Source organism: Sceloporus undulatus, chromosome 1 (assembly GCF_019175285.1).
Source record: "Sceloporus undulatus isolate JIND9_A2432 ecotype Alabama chromosome 1, SceUnd_v1.1, whole genome shotgun sequence".
Taxonomy (NCBI): domain Eukaryota; kingdom Metazoa; phylum Chordata; class Lepidosauria; order Squamata; family Phrynosomatidae; genus Sceloporus; species Sceloporus undulatus.
The window spans coordinates 5,401,168-5,427,097 of NC_056522.1; the positions used below are offsets into that span (position 1 = coordinate 5,401,168).

General features: G+C 42.5%; 1 protein-coding gene across 8 annotated transcripts in view; it reads left to right on the top strand.

The window, feature by feature from the left end:
* Window positions 1–25,930, top strand: part of HMBOX1 (homeobox containing 1) — a 155,661-nt gene that overhangs the window by 79,944 nt on the left and 49,787 nt on the right. For all 8 annotated transcript variants that reach the window (XM_042444985.1, XM_042444988.1, XM_042444986.1 and 5 more), the window contains exons 2-4: window positions 5,671–5,754; window positions 18,384–18,869; window positions 20,821–20,906. In XM_042444985.1, coding sequence (XP_042300919.1) covers window positions 5,732–5,754; window positions 18,384–18,869; window positions 20,821–20,906 — 595 coding nt within the window. In that variant the 5' untranslated portion in view covers window positions 5,671–5,731. The remainder of the gene's footprint in view (window positions 1–5,670; window positions 5,755–18,383; window positions 18,870–20,820; window positions 20,907–25,930) is intronic.

The window sequence follows — 25,930 nt, forward strand, 5'->3', positions numbered from 1 at the left end:
AGCCTGGAAAAGTTACCATTTTGGATTATAGCTCCCAGAAATCCACCTGGGCAGAATAATCCCTTTTCTTTGATATGATCCTTTGGATTTCTGGCTCCAAAGTTTGTTAGACTTTGCTAATAGTAAATCATCCTTTGTTGTGGTGGTGGTGAACCTGTGGATGAGACCCTGATGGTGCAATGGTTAAATTATGCTATAGCAGCCATTCACTACCACAATGTTGTGAGTTCAATTCCAGGCAGTGCTCCACTCAGCCTTGCATCCTTCCATAGGTTGCTAAAATGAGTACCCATCTTGTTGGGGGCAATTGGCTTATATAAATGAAGCTGCTATTGCTATTGCTTACACATTGTAAACCACTTAGGGAGTGCTTAAGTGCACTGATAAACGGTTTATGTATTTGTTATTGCTATTACTATGAGGAATCTCCAAGACTCCCTATCCTCCACTCTTCTGCTTATGTCCTCCAAATTCACACCTGTGGCCTCCTTAATAGAGTCCATCCATTTAAGCATGCGGACTTCCTCTCTTTCTACATCCCTCCACCTTTCCTAGCATCATTGTCTTTTCCAATGAGTCATTCTTTCTCATAATGTGGGCCAAAGTATGACAACCTCAACATTATCATCTTGGCTTCAAGCTATATTTCCAGCTTGATCTGTTCAAGGACCCATTTGTTTGTCTTTTTGGTCATCATTCTACGGTATTCTCAGCACTCTTCTCAAATGAGTTCATTTTCTTCTTATTTGCTTCCTTCATTGTCCAGCTCTTGCACCTGTACATGGTGATGGGGAATAAAATGGCTTGGACAAGTCTAACTTTGGTGCTCAGTTTTATACCTTCACCTTTTAAGATCTTTTCTAATTCTTTCCTAGCTGCCCTTCCCATTCCTAGTCTTCTTCTGATTTCTTGGCTGCAATCTCTGTTCTGATCAATGTTTGATCCAAGGTATAGGAGCTCTTTTACTACTGTATCACTATTTCCTCATTGCCTAGGTTGAATTTGTGTACCGTATATACTCGTGTACAAGTCGACCTCATGTATAAGTCGAGGTCAACTTTTGGGGCCAAAAATATGGATTTTTATATGACCCGTGGATACGTCGAGGGTGTGCCCTCCTCAGCGTCTCCCTCACTGGGCTTTCCTTGCAAAAGAAGCCCAGCCAGGGAGAGGCTTTTGGGTGATTGTGCGCCCTCCCCGGCGTCTCCTTGGCAAGGTTCTGCTGGAAGTTGACTAGAGAGTTGTGCTAGATGTTCCTAGAGAAAACACTTTTCTAGGCATTTGTATTTCTCCAATATGATTCCATGATCAACTCCTGGCATATGTTGACCATAGAGTTGCACCGGAGCACCTGGAGACTCCTAGAAAGGTGTTCTCATAAGTAAAAAAGAACAGTCTTTTTTTTTCTTTGCAGCTTTTCCATAGTCACGGGGGTTCTTCACCATCTTCGTTAGCTGGTTTTAATCAGGTATGCTTAAAACATGGTTTAAACTGTGACTTAAACTGTGGTTTAAACCATGGCTTAAATTATGGTTTAAATGATGGGTTAAACCACAATTTAAACCTTATCATAAACCAAATGACTTAAGTAAACAGTCCTTTTAAATAATTAATTATTCATATTTATTTTAAAAGTCTAGCTATTATTGTTATTTTCCAGCCCTCTTACTGGAGCAACAATTACTGTTTGAATTTGAACATTTTAAATTTAACAGTTTATTGCCGGTTGTTCCTTCTGGACCAACATCCAGGGTCAGTTGCTTCTTTTTAAACACTTTATTTTATTGTGTAAGAAATGCCATTCGGAAACAAATCCTTCAATTCATCCAAGTTCAACCAAAACAACTTGCTTTAAAAGAGCACTTTTGAACAAAAAACAATTATTACTTAAACTTGTGGCATCTGAACTGCATGTTGGTGCTTAATTTTCTTGATTTAGTTCTATATTGGTGTAGTCCTACACATTACTACAAAATAAATAAATGAATAAATACAAAATGAGTTTAAACAAACAAAAATTAACACAAAAAACAGGATTACAAAAAAATAATAATTGTTTTTTCCAATTTTGTGTGCTCTTAGCCCTGACCATTATTCTTTATCAGTAGCCATTCTTTTTTTCAAGGTATGGCAGCTTTCTTTTACTGGAAGGTAATTGTCATTAGCAGGAAAATAGAAATGCTTAATCTTTTGGATGTGTATAGGATTCTTGCTTTGGAGACCAATTCAAATCCCAGTGGTAAGGCACAGGTATTCTACTGGCCCACACTCTGCAACTAATGATCCAAAACACACTGCAGAAATAATCCAGTTTCAGACAGCTTTAACTGCCCTGGCTAAAGGCTAGGGAATTCTGGGAACTGTAGTTTTGTGAGACATTTAGTCTTCTCTGTCAGACAGCTCTTATGGCACAATAAACTACAATTCCCAAGATCCACTAGCACTGAGCCAGGGTCTCAAACTGTATTATTTCTGCACTGTGTTTTGGACCTTCATCTGAGCTTTAAAAGAACTATCTAGAGTGCTGAATCTGTTTGGTTAAGAATGTTCAGTACCCTGGATAGCTCCTTTCAAGGCGGGAATAAAACCTGGGGTGGTTTCGCTGCCCTACTGACATGGAAGACACTGGCTTCATATGCTTGACTCCACTGCTCTAAGGCAAACTTTCCTTCATGTCATTTCTTTTAGATCAGTCTTTTCCTGAAACTCACAGAGGTGATCCTTGTACTACTTTCCCCCACTTAAATTGAGGAGATTTCACCAAAGGTTGAAATGAATCTTACACACATGCTTTGTTAACTTCTTGGGAAGTCAGATCCAAAGTTCTTTCTTGCTCACTTTCATTACATTACAGGCTATGCAAACAATCTAAAACATTTTAGAATTGTCAGATTATCTTTTCATAATAGTCTTTCTAAGAGCTAGTGTGGCGCAGTGGTTTGAGTGTTGGACTATGACTCTGGAGACCAGGGTTCGATTCCCAGCTTGGCCATGAAACCCACTGGGTGATCTTGGATAAGCCACACTCTCTCAGCCTCAGGGGAAGGCAATGGCAAACCTCCTCTGAACAAATCTTGCTGAGAAAAATCCATGTAGGTTTGCTTTTTAGAATCATAGAATCATAGAATTGTAGAGTCGGAAGAGACTGCAAGGGCCATCCAGTCCAACCCCATTCTGCCATGCAGGAAATCTCAATCAAAGCATCCCCAACAGATGGCCATCCAGCCTCTTCTTAAAGACCTCCAAGGAAGGAGACTCCACCACACTCTGAGGGAGTTTGTTCCACTGTCGAACAGCCCTTACTGTCAGGAAGTTCCTCCTAATGTTGAGGTGGAATCTCTTTTCCTGGAGCTTGCATCCATTGCTCTGGGTCCTAGTCTCTGGAGCAGCAGAAAACAAGCTTGCTCCCTCTTCAACATGACATCCTTTCAAATATTTAAACAGGGCTATCATATCGCCTCTTAACCTTCTCTTCTCCAGGCTAAACATTCCCAGCTCGCTAAGTTGTTCCTCATAAGGCAAGGTTTCCAGACCCTTCACCATTTTAGTTGCCCTCCTTTGGACACGCTCCAGTTTCTCAATGTCCTTTTTAAATTGTAGTGCCCAGAACTGGACACAATATTCCCGGTGGGGCCTGACCAGAGCAGAATACAGTGGCACTATTACTTCCCTTGATCTAGACACTATACTTCTATTGATGCAGCCTAAAATCGCATTGGCCTTTTTAGCTGCTGCATCGCACTGTTGACTTATGTTCAATTTGTCATCTACTTGGATTCCTAGATCTTTTTCACATATAACTCTCGTTCAGCCAGGTGTTGCCCATCCTATATCTGTGCATTTCATTTTTCCGCCCTAAATGCAATACTTTACATTTCTCCGTGTTGAATTTCATTTTGTTAGCTTTGGCTGAGCTTTCTGGTCTATTCAGGTCATTTTGAATTCTGATCCTGTCCTCTGGAGTATTAGCTACTCCCCCTAGTTTGGTGTCATCTGCTAATTTGATGAGTATACACACAATTCTGTCATCTAAGTCATTGATAAAGATGTTGAATAGCATTGGGCCCAGGACAGAGCCCTGTGGGACCCCACTGGTCACTTCTCTCCAGGATGAAAAGGAGCCATTGTTGAGCACCCTTTGGGTTCGGCCGGTCAACCAATTACAGATCCATTTAACAGTTCCTTTGTCTAGCCCACATTTTACAAGCTTGTTTGCAAGAATGTCATGGGGAACCCTGTCAAAAGCTTTACTGAAATCAAGATATACTATATAAGTCGGAATTGACTTGAACACACACACACGTACACAATAGTCTTTCCCCTGAGATTGGAGTGTCCAGTTCTTCCTATCATCCTGTGTGGTTTCTGCCTGTATAGTTTCATTGTCCTTCTAGTTGTCCTCCAGTCCTTCCTGTTTTGCCAGAAATTGAGCACAGTACCCCCCAATGAAGTCTTTACTATTCTGAAGTAAGATGTACTGTACTGTCTCCCAATTGCTGAAGTAACATGCGAAAGTGATATTGACTTTGTCTGCTGCAGCATCACGTTATTGGCTTGCATTCATTTTTTTGAACATCACCTTTAGGTAGAATGAAAAAACTGAACACAAGCCAATAATGTGATGCTGCAGCAGACAAAGTCAATATCACTTTCTTATATTTCTTCAGAAGTTCAGCAATATTGTGTGTGTGTGTGTGTAATTGTGGCTTTTAAACCTAAAGTACACTGAAGATTTTAGGGAAATATTGTAACTTTATAGGACTAAATAGCAGCAGAATGTGAAATTTTCATTTCATTTTATTTCATTTCAATCCCACCTTTCTATCAGTGTGGGTCCCAAAGCAGTTCACAACCTAGATATTATACAAAGTACAACTGAACGGTTATCATAATACAGTAGTAAATACAATTAAATAAACTACGATATTGGGGGTACTGAATAGTGTGGTGTAATGGTTTGAGCATTGGACTAGGATTCCGGGTTCGAATCCTGGCTCAGCCATGAAACCCACTGGGTGACCTTGGTCAAGTCACAGTCTCTCAGCCTCAGAGGATGGCAGTGGCAAACTCCCTCTGAAGAAACTTGCCAAGAAAACCCTATAATAGATTTGCCACAGTTGATAAGACCACTTACATGAAACAGTTTAAAGGCATTTGATATATTACAAGGAGGATATTTATTTATTATTTAAACAAGCCAACTCTGTTTCTTTTTGGTATTATTTTTTCCAAATTGCAATTCCCAAAATGACTGCTGGGGGACTCTGGGAATTGTTCAAAAAAGTTGTTGTTGTTGTTGTTGTTGTTGTTGTTATGCTTCATTTATAAAGAGCTGTAAATTTACACAGCTCTATACATACAATAAATTAAAACAGATAAAATAAACCTGCCTATGGTGTACATTCTGCAAAAATAATTAAACATAATACAGCTTAACATTCAAACAATAAAATACAGCAGACAACAAATTAAAATAACCTTGGATAACAATCATGTAACGTTACTGTCCCAAGGCCTAGAAAGGAGTTTCAGTCATAGGGGCAGGAAAGAATAGTGGCCCCACAGTGGTTTGCCAGTTGTGCGGATTGATATGGTAAATGATTTGTTAAAAAAGCATATTAAAAAAATTAAATTGGCTTTCTCCCTCACTCTTCTTCTCCTCTGTTTCAGGATGATAAGTAAAAGTGAAGACCTCTCGGAGGCTTTCTGACTTCCTCTCCCCATGTGAAGTATGCTGAGAACCTTTCCAGTGGTGTAAGTATACCATCTGCCATTTTTCTCTGCGTCCTATGAAATATGGTCCTTCTTCCACCTCAAGAGATTTACCCTAACTGTTCGCAACTCTTTCTTTCTTCTCCCTGCAAAACAATAGCGCAAAAAAACCCCCAAAAACCTTTATACTGAAACGAAAGGTAAGAATTGTGTTTATGGCAATCAAACTGAGCTTAGGGAATGTACTTCCTGAGATGACATCTCCCAGAATCCCCCCAGCCTGTGGCCATGGGAAACTACAGGAAATCACCACTGTGCATAGGAAACCTAGGTTGGCCTCTATCCAGGTACCATTGTGAAGGAATTCAAAGATATAGCCCTGTTAGTCTGCGGAATCAGTTTGCAGAGAGATCTTGTAGCACCTTTGAGATTAACTGAAAGAAGTTGGCAGCATGAGCTTTCATAGACTTCAGTTTACTTCCTCAGATGCATTTGGTCAGGTGCCATTGGTTATCCTCCTTCTTGTGCCTCTTACGTTGCCACTTACCTTCTTTCTATTCCTCCCCCCCCCCCCCTTCTCCATCACTGGTTGGCAACTGATAGCAGCACCTTACAGGTTTCCCAGTGGAGCCAGGACAAGGTAAAGAACAACACCCTGCCTACTCCTAATGGGATTTTTAAAAAGAGAGAGATGGTGACAGGCCATTGTTTTTTGTTCTGACTCCGTAGAGTTCATTCTTTTTCTGTGGTTGACAGCTTATCTCTGCACATTTAGAATGGTATTGACCATTCCTTACCATCACTGCATGTTGGTTTTTGCAGATGAGTGGCAACTAATTTTTATATTATTTTTTAAATATTGTATGTTTGAGATAGCAATTACATCTGCAGCCTGATTAAAGACATTTTGATTAGATCAATCACATGCATTTGGGTCGATTTAATTGGCCTAGCATCAATTAAATTTGCATATGGATAAAAACAGGAAGCATGAGCATAAATTCATGTTGTTAGATGAAGCTTTTATGTCTTAGAACTGGGCAGTGGTGGCCCTCCAGGTGTTGCCAGAACGCAAGTCCTATCAGTCTTACCTAGCGTAAGCATTGTTCAGGGATGACAGTAATTACAGCCCAATTGCATCAGATAGACAGAGTCTCTTATCCAAGATGTATTCCTCTTCCGTGTGAGAAAAGGGGCAAAAGGCAAGGTACAAATAAACCTAAGAATAATACTACCAACAATAACAAATGCCTCTTTTGTAATTTCTAATTTTTATAATCACTTGCATTCAAAATGATTTTAATGGGGGGAAGGTGCACCAATTATGAGACTGAGTTTTACAGCTGTAGCAGAAATGCATAACAGTTTGTGCTCAAACTGTTACGAAGATTTTCTTAATAGAAAAACCTCTCTCAGAAGATGTGTCCATCTGAAGAGAATGACTAAATTGAAACACCATGCAAACCAATTCAAGCATCACACCAAATCATGGCTAATGCTCTTTAATCTCTGTGTTTTAGACAAGGATGGGTATTGCGAAGCCCTCCAGAAGTTCTTGAAAATGGCATTCCCACCCAAGGTGTCACCCTGTGCAGGGAGGCAGGGCTTCTGGGGGCCACCTCACTGCCACCTCACTGCCACAGCGTGTAGAATTGTGCTGCGGCAGTGAGATGGGGGGTGCGCTCAAACCTCACAGCAGCCCCCAGCCTTCCAGTCTCACATGGCCATGGTCATGTGGGACTTGGAAGGCAGCCCCCACCTGGCCTGGCCACCCACCCCTGGTCTTCCAAGTCCTATGTGGACATGGCCACATGGGATCTGGAATGCAGCTGCCTGTTCCCCCGTAGTGACGTCACTGGTCCTTGAACTGCAATCCTAAGCAGCCAATGCTGAAGAATCATTAGAGTGAAGAATCAAACAACATCTGGAGGGGTTTGTATTCCCATCTCTGTTCCTTCATGATTAAGGAACATTAACCGTGCCATGGTGTAATGACTCAATTGGCTAGCCGTAGTTTGCAATTAGTCATCCAGCCAAAATCAGAAACCATTCTTTGGAAGTCTTTAAACAGAGGCTTGATGGTCATTTGTTGTGGATGTGTTCATTGTGAATTTTTGCATGGCAGGGGGCTGAACTGGATGACCCTTGTCATCTCTTCCAACTCTATGATTCTTTGAGTCTATAACTTTATTACCTGATTTCATGGCCAGATTGATAAGATCATAGTTCCAGCTGTTGCTTCACTTCCAGAGAATATTGTACCATAGTAAATGGGGTGTGGGTGGAAGATGAAAGCAGACAAGATAGCTCTTAGTTGTATCTTGCTGATAAGATGGAAAAGCAAAGCAGGCAGGCACCTCTGAAGTCTAATAAATAATAATAAAAATAATAAACTGTTTATTTTTATACCACTTTTCCTCGAGATCAAAGCGGTGCACATCTACAAAAACTATCACATACAATATAAAAACAGTTAAAAACATTCAGTTGTGATTACAATTATTCAATAAAATAATCTAAAACAGCTATGAAATATCATTAATCTAATTGGGGAATACTTTCTCTACAGTGAGTCGGGAGGGTATGCTTGCTGGAAGAGATAGGTTTTCAATGCCTTTTTAAAGACTTCCAATGTGCTGCTAAGGCAGATCTCTTCCAGGAGTGCGTTCCAAAGAGTAGGCACTATCGCTGTATAGGCTCTTTGATGGGTTGTTGCCAGTCTCATGTTAGGGTGTTCGAGTAGCAATTTCGCTGTTGTTCTAAGGGTGCGGCGCAGATTGTGTAGGGAGAGGCGTTCCCTCAAGTAACTTGGGCCCAAGCCACGTAGGGCTTTAAAGGTAATAACCAACACTTTGTACTGGGACCGGAAGCGAATTGACAGCCAGTGGAGGGATTTTAATACGGGTGTTATGTGATCCGACCTAGATGTACCCATGACCAATCTGGCTGCAGCATTTTGAATCAACTGAAGCTTCCGAACCTGGTACAAAGGTAGCCCCATGTAGAGCACATTACAGAAATCCAAACGAGAGGTTACCAGTGCGTGTACTACAGTTTCTAGGTCCTTTCGATCCAGACAGGGACGCAGTTGGCGTATCAGCCGAAGTTGGTACCAAGCACTCCTGGCCATCGCATCTATTTGAGATGATAACTGTAGAGATGGATCCAGGAGTACTCCCAAACTGCAAACTTTGTCCTTTAGGGGAAGTGTAACCCCATCCAGGACCGGATGGCAAATTTCCCTATCTGGATTCGGAGCACCTATCACGAGTACTAGTATTCCTGTTAAGGAAGCTCTGATGATCATATGGGCTCTAAACCTTCAGTTACCACACACCATGGTTTGGTGCAATGTTTGAACTGAGCCTCTGTCTGGAGTAATGGCTTCACACAAGTACTTGGAACTCTGCTTGCATTTGGCGGCTGAAGGACTTCAGGACACTTGCAAGAATTAATGTCTTGCTATTCCATTCTTGGCCTGGGTTGTGTAAGTCGTGTGGCGGCAAGCATTTGATTATGCTGGATTTATTTTCAGACGTCTCGGGCTGTTCTTATTAACTGTCATCACTTTGATCGAAAGTGCGCGCCAGGTTTCTGCATTTGTAGTGCTCTGTTTTGCATTCCTAAACAGAAGCCATGGAGTTGCAGCTGGATGGACCTTGTGCCTCTTGACTTGAGCAGTTTTAGATTGGGTATTGCTAGGATTGAACAGTTGTGAACAGAGGCATCTGTGCATAGATCAGGAGGGGAAAATTTGAGGGAGCAAAGGTCAAAGAGTACCACCATCCCACCGTGAACCAGGGCTGTGGAGTTGGTACACCAAATTCCCATTGACTTCAACTCTGACTCCTTCATAAATGACAAATGCATACAGTGAGCACTTGGTATCTTGCTGAGGTTCCAGGACCCTCTGGTTACCAAAATCTGTGTATGCTCAAGTCCCATGATATACATTGGCATGGTGTCCCTTATAGAAAATAGCAAAATCAAGGCTTGCTATTTGGAAAGCATATATTTTTGGAATATTATCAAGCCATGGATGGTTGAATCTGTGGAAAAGAATCCATGGATATGGAGAGCTGACTGTATTAATTAGTAATATCAAATTCCCATTGGGTCTTCCAGTTGGCCAGAATGTTTCAGTAAATAATACTGTTGGTAAGTTAGCCTAGAACAGTGGTTTCTAAGCCAAGGAAAGCAACAGTCCCACTATATTCTGTGCTAGTCAGTCCTTATCTGGAGTAGTGTCTTCAGTTCTGGGTGCCTCATTTTAAGAAGGATATAGACAAGTTGGCCTAAGGTAGGTTCCTGTGTTCCTAAGATAGTCCTTGTTCTTCGACCTACAATCAAAAAGATGTGATGGTAGAGCTAAAGGGATGGGAAAAGGCAAGGAAAAAGCTAGCAAATCATTGAAGTTACATTTTAAAAAATAATGACTGTCTTCAACAGAAACTTTCAGGGAGAGTCTTAGGTGGAGCTGTTCTCTCACCAAAGTCAATGGAATGGTCCTCATACCTTGTTGCCTAAGAAACAACGTAAGAATATCCAGGAACCATTAAGTGTAGATGCCATCAAAACTATGGACTTGTTTCAGTTGCAGGTATTTTGTTCTCTCTTTTGACAATTTCCTGCCCTTGGAACTGGTTGACAAATTTATTTGTTCACAGTTAGTCTTCCATATCTACAGATTTCGTATCCATGGATTCAACCATCCACGGCTTGGAAAGAAAGTTTTAAAAAAAATCTCAAAAAACCCAAACCTTGATTTTGCCATTTAATATAAGGGACACTATTTTACTACCTTATTGCATATACTAGGACTTGAACATCCATGGCTTTTGGTAAATGGCAAAATCGAGGCTTGGAACCAAATCCCAGTGGATAACAAAAGCCCACTGTATTTATTTATTTGTTGCACTTACATCCCACCTTTCTCCCAAAATGGATCCCAGATGGTGAACATTAATTTTAAAAAATCTAACTAAAACATTACTTTAGCAAAGTTAAAAGGGAATTAACTATCAATATTATTTTGATGAATCATGAAGAAAGCCAAATCTTTGCAGATTCAAACAACCCGTCCACTTCTTCCTCCCCCATTTCCTCATTATTATTTTAAAAGCAGGTATTGCACTTCCTCTCCCCTGCCGCTGCCAGAGAGACAAGTCCAGCAAAGGTGACAAGCAGGCCTTGCACCCCTTCCCTAAGAAACAGATTAAAGTAATACAGTTAACGAAGCTGTGTGGAGAATTCTAAGGTCCCCAGACATGATATAGTGATAAACCACTAATGGGAGTGTGTGTCCCATAATTAACGAGGAGGAGGATCGTAACATTATTCTTAAATGTCTGGCTGCAGAACTGCCTTGTAAATTGGTCTGTTAAACACAGGGCACCTTTACACTAAACATTTACATCTGGTTTACAACTGGGAGTGCAGATGGGCTGGTTCCCACTGTGGGAAGGGTCACGGTTCTCTAGAGAGAGCATGGTGTTTGTTTGTTTTGGGTTGTCTTCATAGTACAGTCAGCCCTCTGTATCCATGGATTTATATTCACAGATTCAAGCATCCACGGCTTGAAAATATTTAAAAAACCATAAATTCCAAAAAGCAAACCTTGATTTTTCCATTTTATGCGGGGGCTCTATTTCACTATGCCATTGTATTTAATGGGACTTGAGCATCCTCAGATTTTGGTATCCATGGGGTTCCTGGAACCAAACCCCAGTGGATGCCAAGGGCTCACTGTATGATTCTCTCACTGGAGTTCCTGGCATCATGGGAAAACAGGTAAAGGCTGGGATACTGACAAATGGTGGCTTCCGTCTGACCAGAGCAGCCAATTTGTGATAGGTTTTCAGGACATCTCCAAGTTGCTGAACTGGATCCCCAAAATTGATTCAGCACCCTGGACAGCTAATTTAAAGTGTCAACCGAAAGCCAGAGCAATTTCAGGCCCCACTGATAACACTGATAGAGTGGCTTGTGGATTTTGGGCCACTGGTTTGGAGTATACAGGCTGAGTCTCCCTTATCTGAAATGCTTGAGACCGGAAGTGTTTTGGCCTTTTTAAAGATTTCGGAATATTTGTATATACATGATGAGATCTTTTGGTGGGACCCAAGTCTAAATGTGACATTCATTCATGTTTCATATACACCTTATACACATACGTTGAAGGTAATTTTATACACTGTACAGTCGCCCCTCCCAACCCGCAGGGGATCTATTCCAGATATCCTTGCCCCCCTCCCAAAATGGCAACTTGCACATATGCAAGTCCCATAGAGAATAATGGTGCGTGTGCCTGTGGTGCAAGTGTGGGGCTGTGCATGCACCCAGTTTAAAGATAGCAGCTTGTCCCTTCCGCGAAAAACAAGACCACGGACTACAAATCTGCACATATGAAGGGACGACTGTATTTGTAAAACCTTTGTGCATTAAATAAAATTTGTGTACACTAAACCATCAGAAAGCAAAGGTGTCACTGTTTAAGGAACCATTTGTTTGGCTGTCTACAGTATCCTCAGCATTCTTCTCCAGCATCACATCTCAAATGAGTTGGTTTATTTCCTATCTGCTTTCTTCACTGTCCAGCTCTCACATCTGTACATGGTGATGGGGAAGACAATGGTTTGGACTATTCTAACTTTAGTTCACAATTGTATATCTTTACACTTTTGGATCTTATCTAGTTCTTTCATAGCTGCCCTTCCCATTCCTAGTTGCCTTTGCTTTCTTAACTGCAGTGTCCATTTTGATCAATATTTGATCTCAGGTATAGGTAAAGGTAGTCCCTTGACATGAAAGTCTAGCCGTAACTGACTGTAGGGGGCGGTGATTATCTCTAAGGCGAAGGGCCAGTGTTGTCCGAGGACTGCTCTGGTGGTCATATGGCCAGCATGACTGCACCGAACACTATTACCTTCCCACTGAGACATTGTACCTGTCTTTCTACTTGCATTTGCATGCTTTTGAACTGTTGGCTTAGCAGAAGCTGGGACTAGTGATAGGAGCTGATCCCATCATGCAACACCCAGGCCTTGAACTGCCAACCTTCCAATCATCAGAATTGGTGTCTTAACCACTAAGCCACTGCATCCCTGATATCAGGTATTGGGGGGGGGAGACCTTTAATTGTTTCAATTTCCTCATTATCATGACCCAGAGCCTTCACAGTGGCTGCTCCCAGGCTGTGGAATTCCCTTGCACATGAAGCTTGGTTGGCCCCCCCCCCCTCATTGGTGGCAGGCAAAGTCTTTCTTATTTAGGCAGGCCTTTGGTGTTTAAATTCTGGGGCAGAGGGTGTCTTAAATGTAGTTGTGCTATGGTTTTAGATTTCTGTCTTTTAATTGTGTCCTAAATATGTTTTAAACAAAACAGGTAGAGAATTCCAGTTAAAAAAAGAAGACAACAGAATCCTCTAACTGTTTTTTGATAACTATTGTAAATATGATTTTAGCTGGATTTTGTTTTAATCATATAAAATAAAGAAAATTCATCTTTCTCTGATTTGCCGGTACTGTGGTTTGCTAGTGCAAGACTTGTTCATCTACATTTTAAATGTGAGTCTCATGACCTAAACATTTTTGCACAATTTTGCTGAGCCTCCTAAAATTGCCAATAAGCATCAATATTCAGCAGGCTTCCAATACAAATGCAGCTTATACTTTTGTACGTTTAACCATCTATTCGTTTTTATCCAATTGCATATATTCAACAGTTAATGAAACACATCCATTTTCTGAAAGTGATTTATTCTTGAGACTTCTTTCTGTAGCTTATAGAATGTTTATTAATTTAACCAGGGCCATATGAACTCACATTCTCTCAGTTTCCAGAATTTCCTCCCATTTCCAGTTATGTGTGATTTCCCACTTCAGCAATCATCAACAAAGCAGCAATCAATTCCATATCTTGAATCTCTTGTCTTTTCACAAATTCTAATAGTGTAATCATTGGTCCAGTGCCAACGGTTAACGCATAACTTCTTCAGTAATTTCAAGTATGTCTCATACTTTTACACATAAATATGTATATATATTCTTGCTTGGCCAGAGCCCATGGATTGTGATTTAAGTTATTGGTTTGCATCTGACATTTCTCGGAACATCTGGGGTACATTATTTATAATTTCACTGCTGTTGAGCAAGTTTAGTATTGGGCTCTAAGGCTTCAGACATCCGTGTAAGTCTCACTGGGCACAATGGCTCTTACTTCTGAGTAGACATTCTAAAGCTTGCATCTTACTCCATGTTTATTTGGCAGTTTCAATCTTTTAATTGACAGATTTCGGGCAGTATCCAACAGTATGTGCTTATACTACAAATAATGCAGCATGTGGACAATTGATTCTGTAATATGTGCAAGCAGGGAATCCAACACTGGCCTAAGTCCTATTGTTGCTTCTAAATACAGTTGGCCCATTGAATATATGGGTTTTACCTATGAGTTGACTCAATAATTGATTCACTGGGTCTACTGTATTTGGGAATACTCTAGAGCAGTGCTGCTCAAAATGTGGTCTCTTGACTTGTGCCAATCAGTTCACTGCAAAAATGCTGGGAAGAAAAAAAATATTTGTAGCCAATGGACACAAATATGGTACCAGTCCCTAGAATATTAGGGAGACAATTGCTGGTCTCCCATGTTAAATAGTCTGAGAAGCTCTGCTCTAGAGTGTTTGCTGAAAAGTCTCAAAATGGAGGCATAGTGTGGGCGGGACTCCGCCGCCCGCTGCCGCAGTGCCTGGGATGGGCTCCATACTTGCCACAGGTTCGCACCAAAACAAACACAGGAGAGGCTCAATATGATGCTTGCAAACTTAACAGAACTTTAATAACACAACGTGCCCCACTTCACAATTTCAACTTAAAGTTCCTCGGACTCAGTTACATCACTGAAGTAGTCTCGGACGCTTCCGCGTTTCTTCCTGGGGGCCGGGACCTCTTACAAGGTGCGGGGCTGGGGAGGTTGGTAGTCCCACTCGGCACTCTCTCTCTCGTCTCTGGGAGAATGATGGGGAGTCACTCTTGGGTGTTGTCGCCTTCCCTGGACTACCCACCACGGCTCCTCAGCCCCTCTGTTTTCCTCTCCCGCCTGGCCTATTTCCGGGTTCCACGGTTGTCCTCCAATTACCCCTTCCCGCCGGGGACAAGCAGGGTGGGCCGTGAGGGGTTCCCGCATCCTTGACACTCACTCTGCGGTCCACTTCACTCCTCGTCTCTCCCTCTTCTGAAACCTTCTCTGCGACCCTGTCTTCCACCAACTCTCCTCCCTCCAGACGCCTCTCCCTTCCTCCTTATCAAGCCCTCGGGTCCTTTTCCCCGCGCCCAGGGTGTTGTCTCTAATTTGCCAATTTCCTCCAGCTGGTTCTCTACTCTTTCCCACCTCTCCTCCTTCTCTCCAGGGTCCTCAAGCCCCCTTCTAGCCCACTCAACCCGACCTACTTCCTCCATCTCTCTACACATAGTTTTCTTTAAACTTTTTTAAATGAATGAAAGGAATATTTTAACTCCTATTAAAATGTGAAGTTTGGCTACTAGCCGGCATCCATAGTTTTTTCGTGGGTTTTTTGGGCTATGTGGCCATGTTCCAGAAGAGTTTACCGGCTACCATGCAGCTGTGGACAAGTCTACATAGGGATCACCAAACACAGTGTACAAACACGAATCAAGAAACACGAGAAACACTGCAGACTGAGTCAGCCGGAAAAATCAGCAGTGGCAGTACATGTTATAAACCATTCTGGGAATAAAATACTGTTTGATAACACTGAAATTCTGGATCATACCAACAACTATCAGGTCAGAATGCACAGGGAAGCCATTGAAATCCACAAACATCTGGACAACTTCAACAAGAAAGAAGAAACCCTGAAAGTAAACAAAGGCCCTCTCCAAACGGGCCTTTGCGGCACCCCGTCACATGCTAGGGGTTGGCCGAGGGCGCACCGCCCATATTGGCCTCACCCCTAGCACGTGACGAGGGTGTCAAAATGGTGGCACCCTGTACACATGGGCACTGCCATTTTGACGTGACAGACGCTTAGTGTCCACACATCCTGGTGTCATAAGGATGTCACGAGTGCGCCATTGGTGCACTGCGACATCCTTATGGCGCGGCAAGAAGGACCCGCTTTTTGCGGGTCCTTTTTGCTGCGCAAGGGAGCTGCACTGTTTGTCCACTGCGGCTCCCTCGCACAGCAAAACAAGGCGTGGGCAGACCGCCCTTTTTGGGTGGTCTGTATCCCGCCAAAGTTTGGCTACTAGTCCTGAAGGACAGCAAAATGAAGACTCAGCAAATGCAAATGAGAAACTACCCAGAGTCAGGGACTTTCCCAGCAAATAATGATCACCAATTAGCAGACACTAATCCTCTTTGCATATCTTCCCACCCTGGGGCCCTGCCATCAATAACAGAACAATACACAGATTAACATGGAATTCCTCCTGACCCAGGGTTACGTAGTATATATACATCCAGCTCTCTTCTAGGCCAACATTCTCTGAAGATGCCAGCCACAGATGCTGGCAAAACATCAGGAATAAACTCTTCTAGAACATGGCCACATAGCCCGAAAGACCCACAAAAAACTATCTTATTAAAATGTTTTGTTTAGTTGATCTAGCCAACTGATTGATAAAACACTGCTACTCTAGTTTTAAAACTGCCTTCTTTTACATCTGTGGAACTGGAAAACATATGTCCTTAATTCAGTATAAATGCTTATGTAGATAAAGATCTTTTTTTTTAAAGCCTGCCCTGTGTTATTTCTTCATTCTCCTTTTCTTCTCCTTTTCTTTGTTAACTTTCCTTGATTTGACTTTCAAGTATTTATTTTCTTCCAAAATATCTCTTCTCCTGTTTTCTTCTCTCTCTCCATACCTGTTGTGGTTATACAGAGGTGTGCATATCTTCAAGTTGCCTGTTGATTTATGGCAACCCCATAAATTTCATAGGGTTTTCTTAGGCAAAGAATATGTAGAGATGGTTTGGCATTCTTAAAAGAACAGGTAATCTCTTGCACCTGCTAAAATATTTTCTGCAACTTTTAAAGTCCAGGTGGTCATGTTCCTGAGTTGCATCAACACCCATTCTCAGAGTTTAGAAAAGTTGCTTTTTTGAGAAGCAACACACACACTCTCTAATCTCTCAGACAATAGCTGTACTCCAAAGGAAAGTAAACTCTTTCCATGTCCTATTCATTGCCTATAGTTTTATGCTGTTAGGGAGGAAAAAGTAGCTGTCAGATCCTGGTAGCTGATGTAAAAAACAACAATGTACAGGCGGCCCTTTGTATCGGGGGGAGGGCCTGTTTCCAGACTGCCCCCCGCCCTCACCAGCCCTCTCCCCCCCCCCCCGATGCAAAAACATGGGAACATCAAGTACTACCAGTTTTAATGGCAGCATGCAAAGCGCATGGCTGCATGCATGCACCACCATTGGGGACAATGGGGCAGAGCCATCTATGGATGCTTAAACCCGTGGATGCTCAGATCCGCGGATGTCAAGCCTGTGGCTGGCAAGAGCCTTCTGTAACTTTCCCAAGTTTTAGATATATTTTGTTCATGCAGCTTATCCTAACCCAGTTGATCCTTCTTGAGAAAGGCTGCGGTTAGCTTTTCCCAGTGAGGAAAGGCCTTGTATTTCTCACAGAATTAAAGCATCCTTAAGAATGGGGATAACTACTGTATTTCATAACTTGATTTTCTAAATTTTGCTAAGAGGACTTTTCTAGGGAACAGAAAAGATAATCGTTTGGACAAATATTCCCAGAATCCCCCCCAGCTGGCATGGCCACTGGAGTTGTAGTCCAAAAGAATAACTTTCTGTTTCCATTACCCTTGATTGTTGTTACCATCAAGTCAACTTTGATTTATGGTGGACCTATGAATGAGAGACCTCCATGAGTCCTCATCCATCCAGCCTTTAGGTGCACACAAACATTTATGTCTGCCAGAATTTTGGGTGTTATTTGGCATCATTTCCTTTGCTTCATCCTTTACATCCTGTGTTACATGTCCCTAAGTCTTAGAATCATAGAATCATAGAGTTGGAAGAGACCATAGGGGCCATCCAGTCCAACCTCTTCCATGCAGGAAATCACAATCAAAGCATTCCCGACAGATGACCATCCAGCCTCTGCTTGAAGACCTCCAAGGAAGGAGACTCCACTACACTCCGAGGGAGTTTGTTCCACTGTCGAACAGCCCTTACTGTCAGGAAGTTCCTCTTAATGTCGAGGTGGAATCTCTTTTCCTGCAGTTTGCATCCATTGCTTCGGGTCCTAGTCTCTGGAGCAGCAGAAAACAAGCTTGCTCCCTCCTTAATATGATATCCCTTCAAATATTTGAACAGGGCTATCATATCACCTCTTAATCTTCTCTTCTCCAGGCTAAACATCCCCAGCTCCCTAAGTCGTTCCTCGTAGGGCAAAGTCTTACCTTTGACTTATCCACGGGTCATATTAAAATCCATAATTTTTGTCCCTTAACAGCCCTTGACTTATACATGAGGTCAACGTATATTCTAGTAAATGTGGTATATAAAAAATATAAATAGTAGATAATGGTTGAATCAACCGTCCGTTATTTGGGTCAATTTCCAAACTGAAACTGTTTTCATTCTCTTTCATTTCATCGTATGCCCTTTTTTCTCCCCCCTTCCAGTCTGCTGGAAACCATGTTTCACTACACCGACGAGCCCAGATTCACCATAGAGCAGATAGACCTGCTTCAACGCCTGCGGCGCACTGGGATGACACGCCACGAGATCCTCCATGCCTTGGAGACCTTCGACCGCCTTGACCAGGAACACAGTGATAAGTTTGGCCGGCGGTCCACCTATGGGGGCGGGGGCGGATCCTGCAGCAACAGCACCAACAATGTCCCAGCGTCTTCCTCCACAGCCACAGCTTCCACACAGACCCAGCAGTCTGGGATGTCCCCTTCACCTAGCAACAGTTACGACACCTCTCCACAGCCTTGCACAACCAATCAGAATGGGAGGGAGAGTAGTGAGCGGTTGTCAGCCTTCAACGGGAAGATGTCGCCCACACGCTACCCGCTGGCAAACAGCATGGCCCAGCGGTCATACAGCTTTGAGGCCTCTGAGGAAGACCTGGATGTCGATGACAAAGTGGAGGAGTTGATGAGGTGGGTCTGGTGCTGTAGCCTCAGCTAGGACTTCCCCCTTCTCAAATCTACTTCTTCCCCTCCCCCTAAAAAATATGGTATAGAACTGCCTCTCCTCTGGGACCCAGTTTTGTGCATCAGGGGTTCATTGAAAATGCCAGAAGTGGTAAGAACAAAAACAAAAGAAAACTAGAAATGGCCAGAAATCCATTTCTTGTTTTGCAGATGTTGTTTTTTTCTCAAGTATTCAGAGGAGAGCCAGTGTCATATAGTTGGACTAGGACTGTGGAAGACTAGGGTTCAAAGGCCTACTCAACCACAGAAACCCCCTGGGTGACCTTGGTCAAGTGACACTCTCAGCCTCAGAGGAGGGCTAGGGCAAACACACTGGGAATAAATGTACCAAGAAAACTCCATGGTAGGTTCACCTTAGTGTTGCCATAAGTAAAAAAATGACTTAAAGGCACATGACAACAACAATAACAAGGTTTAAAGAAAGCTAACTGGGGAAGAAAATTGCTTCATTTTTTAATTGCACCAGGAGCTGGCCACTTAATTCATGTTCCATTTGATCATTTTAGCCACAGGTTCTTTCTCCTTGTCCTCAATGTCCAGGGAATGGAGGACAGGGACCCCCTCATAGCAGTAGTTCAGGGCACTCACCTTGCTGCAAACCATGACCCATAAGGGGCATCTGGCTTGGTAGAAATGGGTTTTAGAACAGATTAAGCTTGAATTCTCCCTGGAAGCCAGGATGACTAAACTGACACTGTCTTACTTTGGCTACATCAGGGGTAGGCAACCTGCGGCCCGCGGGCCGGATGCAGCCCGGCAAGGCCTTGGGACCGGCCCCCGCCCGGTCCTGCCGCCGATTGCCGCCGGAGCCTTTGGCGTCTCGCGTGAGGGCGTGGGGGTTTTTGGCCTATCAGGAGGAGGCGGACAAGGGGGGTGATTGTCTATAGAAGCCTCCAAAACATGCATTTATATTAACATTTTTTTAAAAAATCAGCAAATTTTTTGCATGTCCTCCATTTTTTAAAAAAACCTGTCCTTCATTTGAAATTTTTGTCCAACATTTGTCCCGGTTTATTTATGTATTTAATTTTTTTAAAAATTATTTCATTATTTATTTTTTTGGCTTCGGCCCCCCAGTTGTCTGAGGGACAGCAACCCGGCCCCCGGCTCAAAAAGGTTGCCTACCCCTGGGCTACATCATGAGAAGGCATGGATCATTAGAAAGAGAGAATGACCATATGCCAGATGCTTAGACTCAATCGGGGAGGCCACAGGCCTGAGCTTGCAGGACCTAAGCAGATCAGTTGAGAGCAGGGGGACTTGGAGGTGTCTCATTCATAGGGTGGCCATGAGTCGAGGTTGACTCAAGGGCAGCTAACAACAACAAGGGAGAGTCAAGAGGAGTCTGTTTTTCAACTTTCCACACCACCCATGGAGGTAGTAAGCCCCATTGTGCTTCTCCACAACTGAGAGGGAATTTCTCTGTTACCCTCAGGTGTCAAAATGTGGCTTGCTTTGATGCTCATTTGGGCTGCATTCCCCTGTAGAAGAGCCTCAGGATTTGGAGAGTGGTTTTTCACTTTTTTTTTATGAACGAAGCTGCCAGGACTGCTGATTTCCTCCCTTTTCCTAACACGCTGGTGGGAGAGATTTATTCATTCCCCTATAATGAAACTTTGTGCATTCCATATGGCTTGCATGAATTTATACAGGCCGTGAGTCATCCATTCTTCTCCTTGTAGGCTTTGATCAACCGATGACACTGATTAAAAGAAATGTCCGCTGGCGAGAGCAATATATCAAACAACCCCCCTCCATTTTTCTGTCCCCCATAAAAAGCATCTTCAATTTTTACTTGGCGCTCTCTCTCTCTCTCTCTCTCTCTCTCTGTACTCCTCCCTCTTACATAATTTTTCCCTCTCTCCATACCCCCCTTCCCACACCCCTGATTCTGTAGGAGGGATAGCAGCGTGATAAAAGAGGAAATCAAAGCCTTCTTGGCCAACCGGAGGATTTCACAAGCCGTTGTTGCACAGGTAACAGGTAAGGGTGCCAGAAATGTTCCTCTCCTCCACCACTACTGCCACCGTCCCACTCCCCATTCCAAAGCAGTGGCGCTATGTCGTTTCTTGTCTCCTCTCCTGCCGGTGCAGATGTTGGGAATATCGCTTGGCTTTCTGCATTGCAGTGCAGATCTGTCAGCTTAGTCATGATAATGTATGCCTTTGATTTAAGACCCATTGTCCCTCACGTCATGATATTTCCCTAGTGAATCTGCTCCCTTCCCCCTTCGCCCGGCTTCATCTGGTCCCTCCCTCCTTCCCCTTGTGTGACTTATGCTATCTGGGTTTTATTTCAAAACCCATCACCCCCTTTTCATAATATTGTGAAGAAATATCAAGTGCTTCCGTTAGAGCTGAAAGGGCTTTGTGTTGTCCCCCCCCCTTGATTCTAAAATCACATGTGGCAATCATCACTCACAGGCTTCCTTTTCAGGGTGGAAAGATAAGGCTCTCTCTTTGCACTGTGTACCTTGAGGAAGAGGTTCCATCCACCAGGGCACTTAGCTGGGAAGGATGGTGAATTAGATAGTTTATTTTATTTGATCTGTAAAAGGGGTGAGCCGCTGCCAGAGGCTGCAAAGAGGGGTTTGGCCCCACATGGTGCCGTGGACAGCTTCACATCTCCCTCTCCTGTGTCCTCTAATCCACCCACTTAAATTTTAAAAAGCAACAACTCAGAATGACCTCTGGCCCTCTAGGGCCATGGGGGTCACTTTCTCCATTTTCCCAGCCCCCTTCCCAGATATGGTAGTCCTAGGAGAAGCCTTGGGGGAAAAAAACCCCAAAAGATCATAGAATTAACTGGGAGTTTTAATGGAGGACATGTAGGTCATTATTATTTTATTTATTTCATAAAAATTATCCCCCCCTCCCATTTTTATTTGGTAGCATGGGATAGTCTCAAATATGGCCTACAATGATTGCAGAGGTCTGTATTTTTACCCTCACTAATTTATAATTTTCCCAGGCTGCTGATCCGCCAACAGTTCTCTCCTCTCTCTTTCCTTTGTTGCCTCTGTAACTGCTCTTGTTTAAGTTGTAAGCTCCTGCAGGCAGGGGTTTGTGCGGTTGTTTGTGCTGTTAATCCTTAAAGTGGTGTGGACATCCCCAGCAGTGTGAGGATCACTGTCCTGCTAAATCATGCACATTAATACTATACTTCAGGTATGGACCATTCTGTAGCCAGGACAGCATTATCCAGACACTACAGGCAGAGGGTTCACCAGGCTTGTGGAAACCAGAGCTATGGAATAGGTACACTTTGACTCCAACTCCTCTAATTAAAAAAAAAAACATTATTGTTATTTATTTATTTAGGGGATTTATATTCCATATTTCTCCCCAAATGGGATTCAAGGTGGCTTGATTTTTTTATGGCAAGTGTATATTAATCAATACAGTTTGAGCACTTCTAATCTGCAAACCTCTAGAAATGGAAACTTGTTGCTCCCAACTATCTATTCCACCTTGAAGGTGGCAGCTGCAGAACTTCTGCTTGTTCGTCTCTCAGATTCTCCATCTCTCTCCAGCCTTGCATCTCATACACAACACAAGTACTGAGTGGGTAAGACACAAGGCTGGAGAGAGAAGAATGAGCAGGAGCACCATAGCTTCTGGCAGAAGCAGACAACTGATAGCAAAAAACCTCAAGGCGTTGGAAGAACTGTGAAATGGCAAGAATCCAAGTGTAGTGGTTGGCATAAGTCCATGTCTCCCAGGATTTCACAGATTCTCATGTCTCTCTCCAGCCTCACAAATATAGTACAGCTGTATACTACACTACTTATGTATTCCAAAATAAATAAAAACAACAGCAACAAAAACCCAACTCCAAAACACTTCAAGTCACAAGCATTTTGAATGAGGGCTAGTCAATCTGTAATAGCAAATTTACTGTAGTAAAGTGGTAGCACAAAACATACCTCCACCACCATGTGAATCTCCAGGCTACTCAGAGAGATAGAACATAAAATACATTAATTGGTTTAAATTTCTGGACAAGAAATCTTTCCTAAATCCCTATGAAAATAAACATGCAAAAAACTATACATTTAGCTTGAAATTTTAAAAAAACTTCAAAAAGCAAACCTTGATTTTGCCATTTTATATAAAGGAAGCCATTTTTTCTATGCCATTGTATATATTGGGACTTGAGCATCCAAGGATTTTGGTATCCACTGAGTGGGGTGTGGAACCAGACCCCAGTGGATACCAAGGGCCCAGTGTACATATATTGTTATAATAATTTTTATGTTGGAATTAGGGTTGCCATAAATCAGAAACCATTTGAAGGCACACAATAACGACAACAACGTTGGAAATGGAGTTGGTACATTTCTACTGACTCAGACTCCACCCAAAATTTATTCTGACTCTTAATGCTAGAGTCCTGGTGGATACCTCAAGTTTGTAAGATTGGCAGGACTACGAGGTTTTGGGGGTGGTTGGGTCATAAAGGGGACCATTCTCCCATCATCTGAGTGAAGGCTGAATACACTCAGAGGGAATGGAAAGTGTGCAATATTGCAGTTGGATTGAAAACACAAGGGAGGGAATGAAACCAATTCGCTGGGAAGGAACATGATGCTCCAACTGGTACCTGGAACAAGAGTGTTTCGTTGTTGCAAATTTCCTTGTAAATGTCACACCCATTTGCAGAATTCTTTAGGACTGGGATTTGTGTTGCCCTCTGGATTTTGTTGGATTGCAGTTCCTAATATTCTTCACCACTGGGTATGCTTCTATGAATTACAGTCCAGCAACATCTAGAGGGCTGGATAATTCCAAGTTTGGGCTTGAATCACCCTTCGCATGGAGAATGGACCATTAGTGCTTGAACCAAATGACCTCTGATTCAATTCCCAGCAAAAGAGTGTTTTTGAGAACAGACCTGGAGAATGATCTGGAGAGCAGCTGCAAGTCAGAGTAGACAACACAGGGGCTGCGTTGATTTTAACTATATGTTAATATGAGGCATGTTTCAACCAGTGCGTGACAGACCCCAGAGCAATGGCTGCAAAAAATCAGAGCTTGAAAAGTTCCTTTTTTTCAGACTACAGCTCTTCCATTTTCATCTCCAGTGGCTTGGGGATTCTGGGAGTTGCAGTCCATATACACAAAAAGGAAACTTCCCAAACTCTTGCAAAAACTCAGCACCTGCCCTTGGGAGGACAATAACTTGGAACGTTTATAGCTGAGCTGTCCCAAGTGAAATGAGCTGCATTGTGTACACTCTCCCCTTGGAAATTAAAATCGGTAATTTCAGTCTAGGCTGATTCTGAGCACAACCCTTCTTTATTTTTTCCCTCCACTGAATACGTCTGGAATGAGATCATTTCCATCCAGCCTGCAGTTATTGTCGTCACCTTCCCTGATTCGTACAACCTTTTCACGAAGTGGAAGGCTGCCTGCTTAGAGAAGTCAAGCCATATTAAGCAGCGTGTTGAGAATTAACATGTAGGGACACACCTGCATGAAGGCAGTCCAAATCTGGTGGAAAATATTAACTTATTTGCTTTCATCCATGGCTGAGTCAGGACTGTGAGATGGATAGGTTGGAAATCTTTGCTTATTTAGTTCTTGGACACCAGAATACATAATTTCAAAGGTTTTCTCGCCATTTAGTGAGAGAATGAGAAATTTTATGCATTTTTAAAATGTATTCATTTATTTTTGCATTTCAAAACATGTTTTAAGAGCATTGCTTGCACCAAAAAAGCATGTTTTTTTACACTAAGGCCAACATTTTTTGGGCTGGAAGAGACCATGAGAGCCAAATTTACAGGGGTTTATAAATAAAATGTAATAATAATGATGATGATTATAATCCGGTTCAACCCCCTGCCATTCAAGAATATACAATCAAAGCACTTTATGTGCTTTGTACTTTCTGTGCAACATACACAATTTTCTGCTTATTATTATTATTATTATTATTATTAAAATTTATTTCTAAAGTGCTGTAATTATACACAGCGCTGTACAAAGTCGGACACAGCGCTGTACAAAGTCGGCTCATGTACACAAAAGCTTGTTGTGCAAGTTATAAGGTGTTTAATCTCATGATATTTGACCTTTTTCTTGATGGAATGTTCAGATGTATTTTTCTGTTGAGACAAGAATGTTTACAAATATTATTTACCTCTCTAGAGATGAAGGGGAAGAAGGGAATTTAGTATTGCCAGAACTATCATCTGATGAAATGTTTTTAGTTGTTTTTAATTTGATTAAATCGACATGCACTGGCATATGAATAGCACAATAGTGCCAAAGGAAGGGTGTTCCTCTCTTTCAAAAAAGCTGTTCACTTTCTTACCCTCAGAGAAGAAGATAGTGGTAAATCTCTCAATAAATATAATTAAGGTTAAGGGAGCCAGAGGTTGGAGTTGGCTTAAAGGTAAATAATAATAATAATAACATGTGAAGTCAAAGGCTTTCATGGCTGGCATCAATAGTTTTTTGTGGGTTTTTCGGGCTTTGTGGCCATGTTCTAGAAGAGTTTCTTCCTTGCCTTTTTCCAGGCAAGCATTCTCTGAAGATGCCAGCCACAGATGCTGGTGAAATGTCGGGAAGAAACTCTTCTAGAGCATGGCCACATAGCCCGAAAAACCCACAAAAAACTAATAATAATAACAATATAACGCTTCACTGCACCCCTGTCCTGTTGGCTGACATCGCTTAAGGCCTACCAGTTGGACAGCGTATAAACAGAATGTTTGAGTAAAAAAGACTGTTAGTATGTTATCCTACATGAGTCATTCCAAAACTGTGTCCTTTAAGAGATTTTGGACTTCAGCTGCCAGAAGCCTCAGCCAAGTTGGCCAATAGCTTGGGATTCTGGGAATTGAAGTACAAAATCCCTTAAAGATCACAGTTGAGGGATCACTGGCCTACATTAATGGAACTGTGATTTCGAGGATTCTGTATTCTGTGTTCGTCAGTCCTCATCCTGTGTTTTTTGGCTGGCTTGCCTCTCTGACCTTGGCCCTGTTTCAGGCTGGGCAG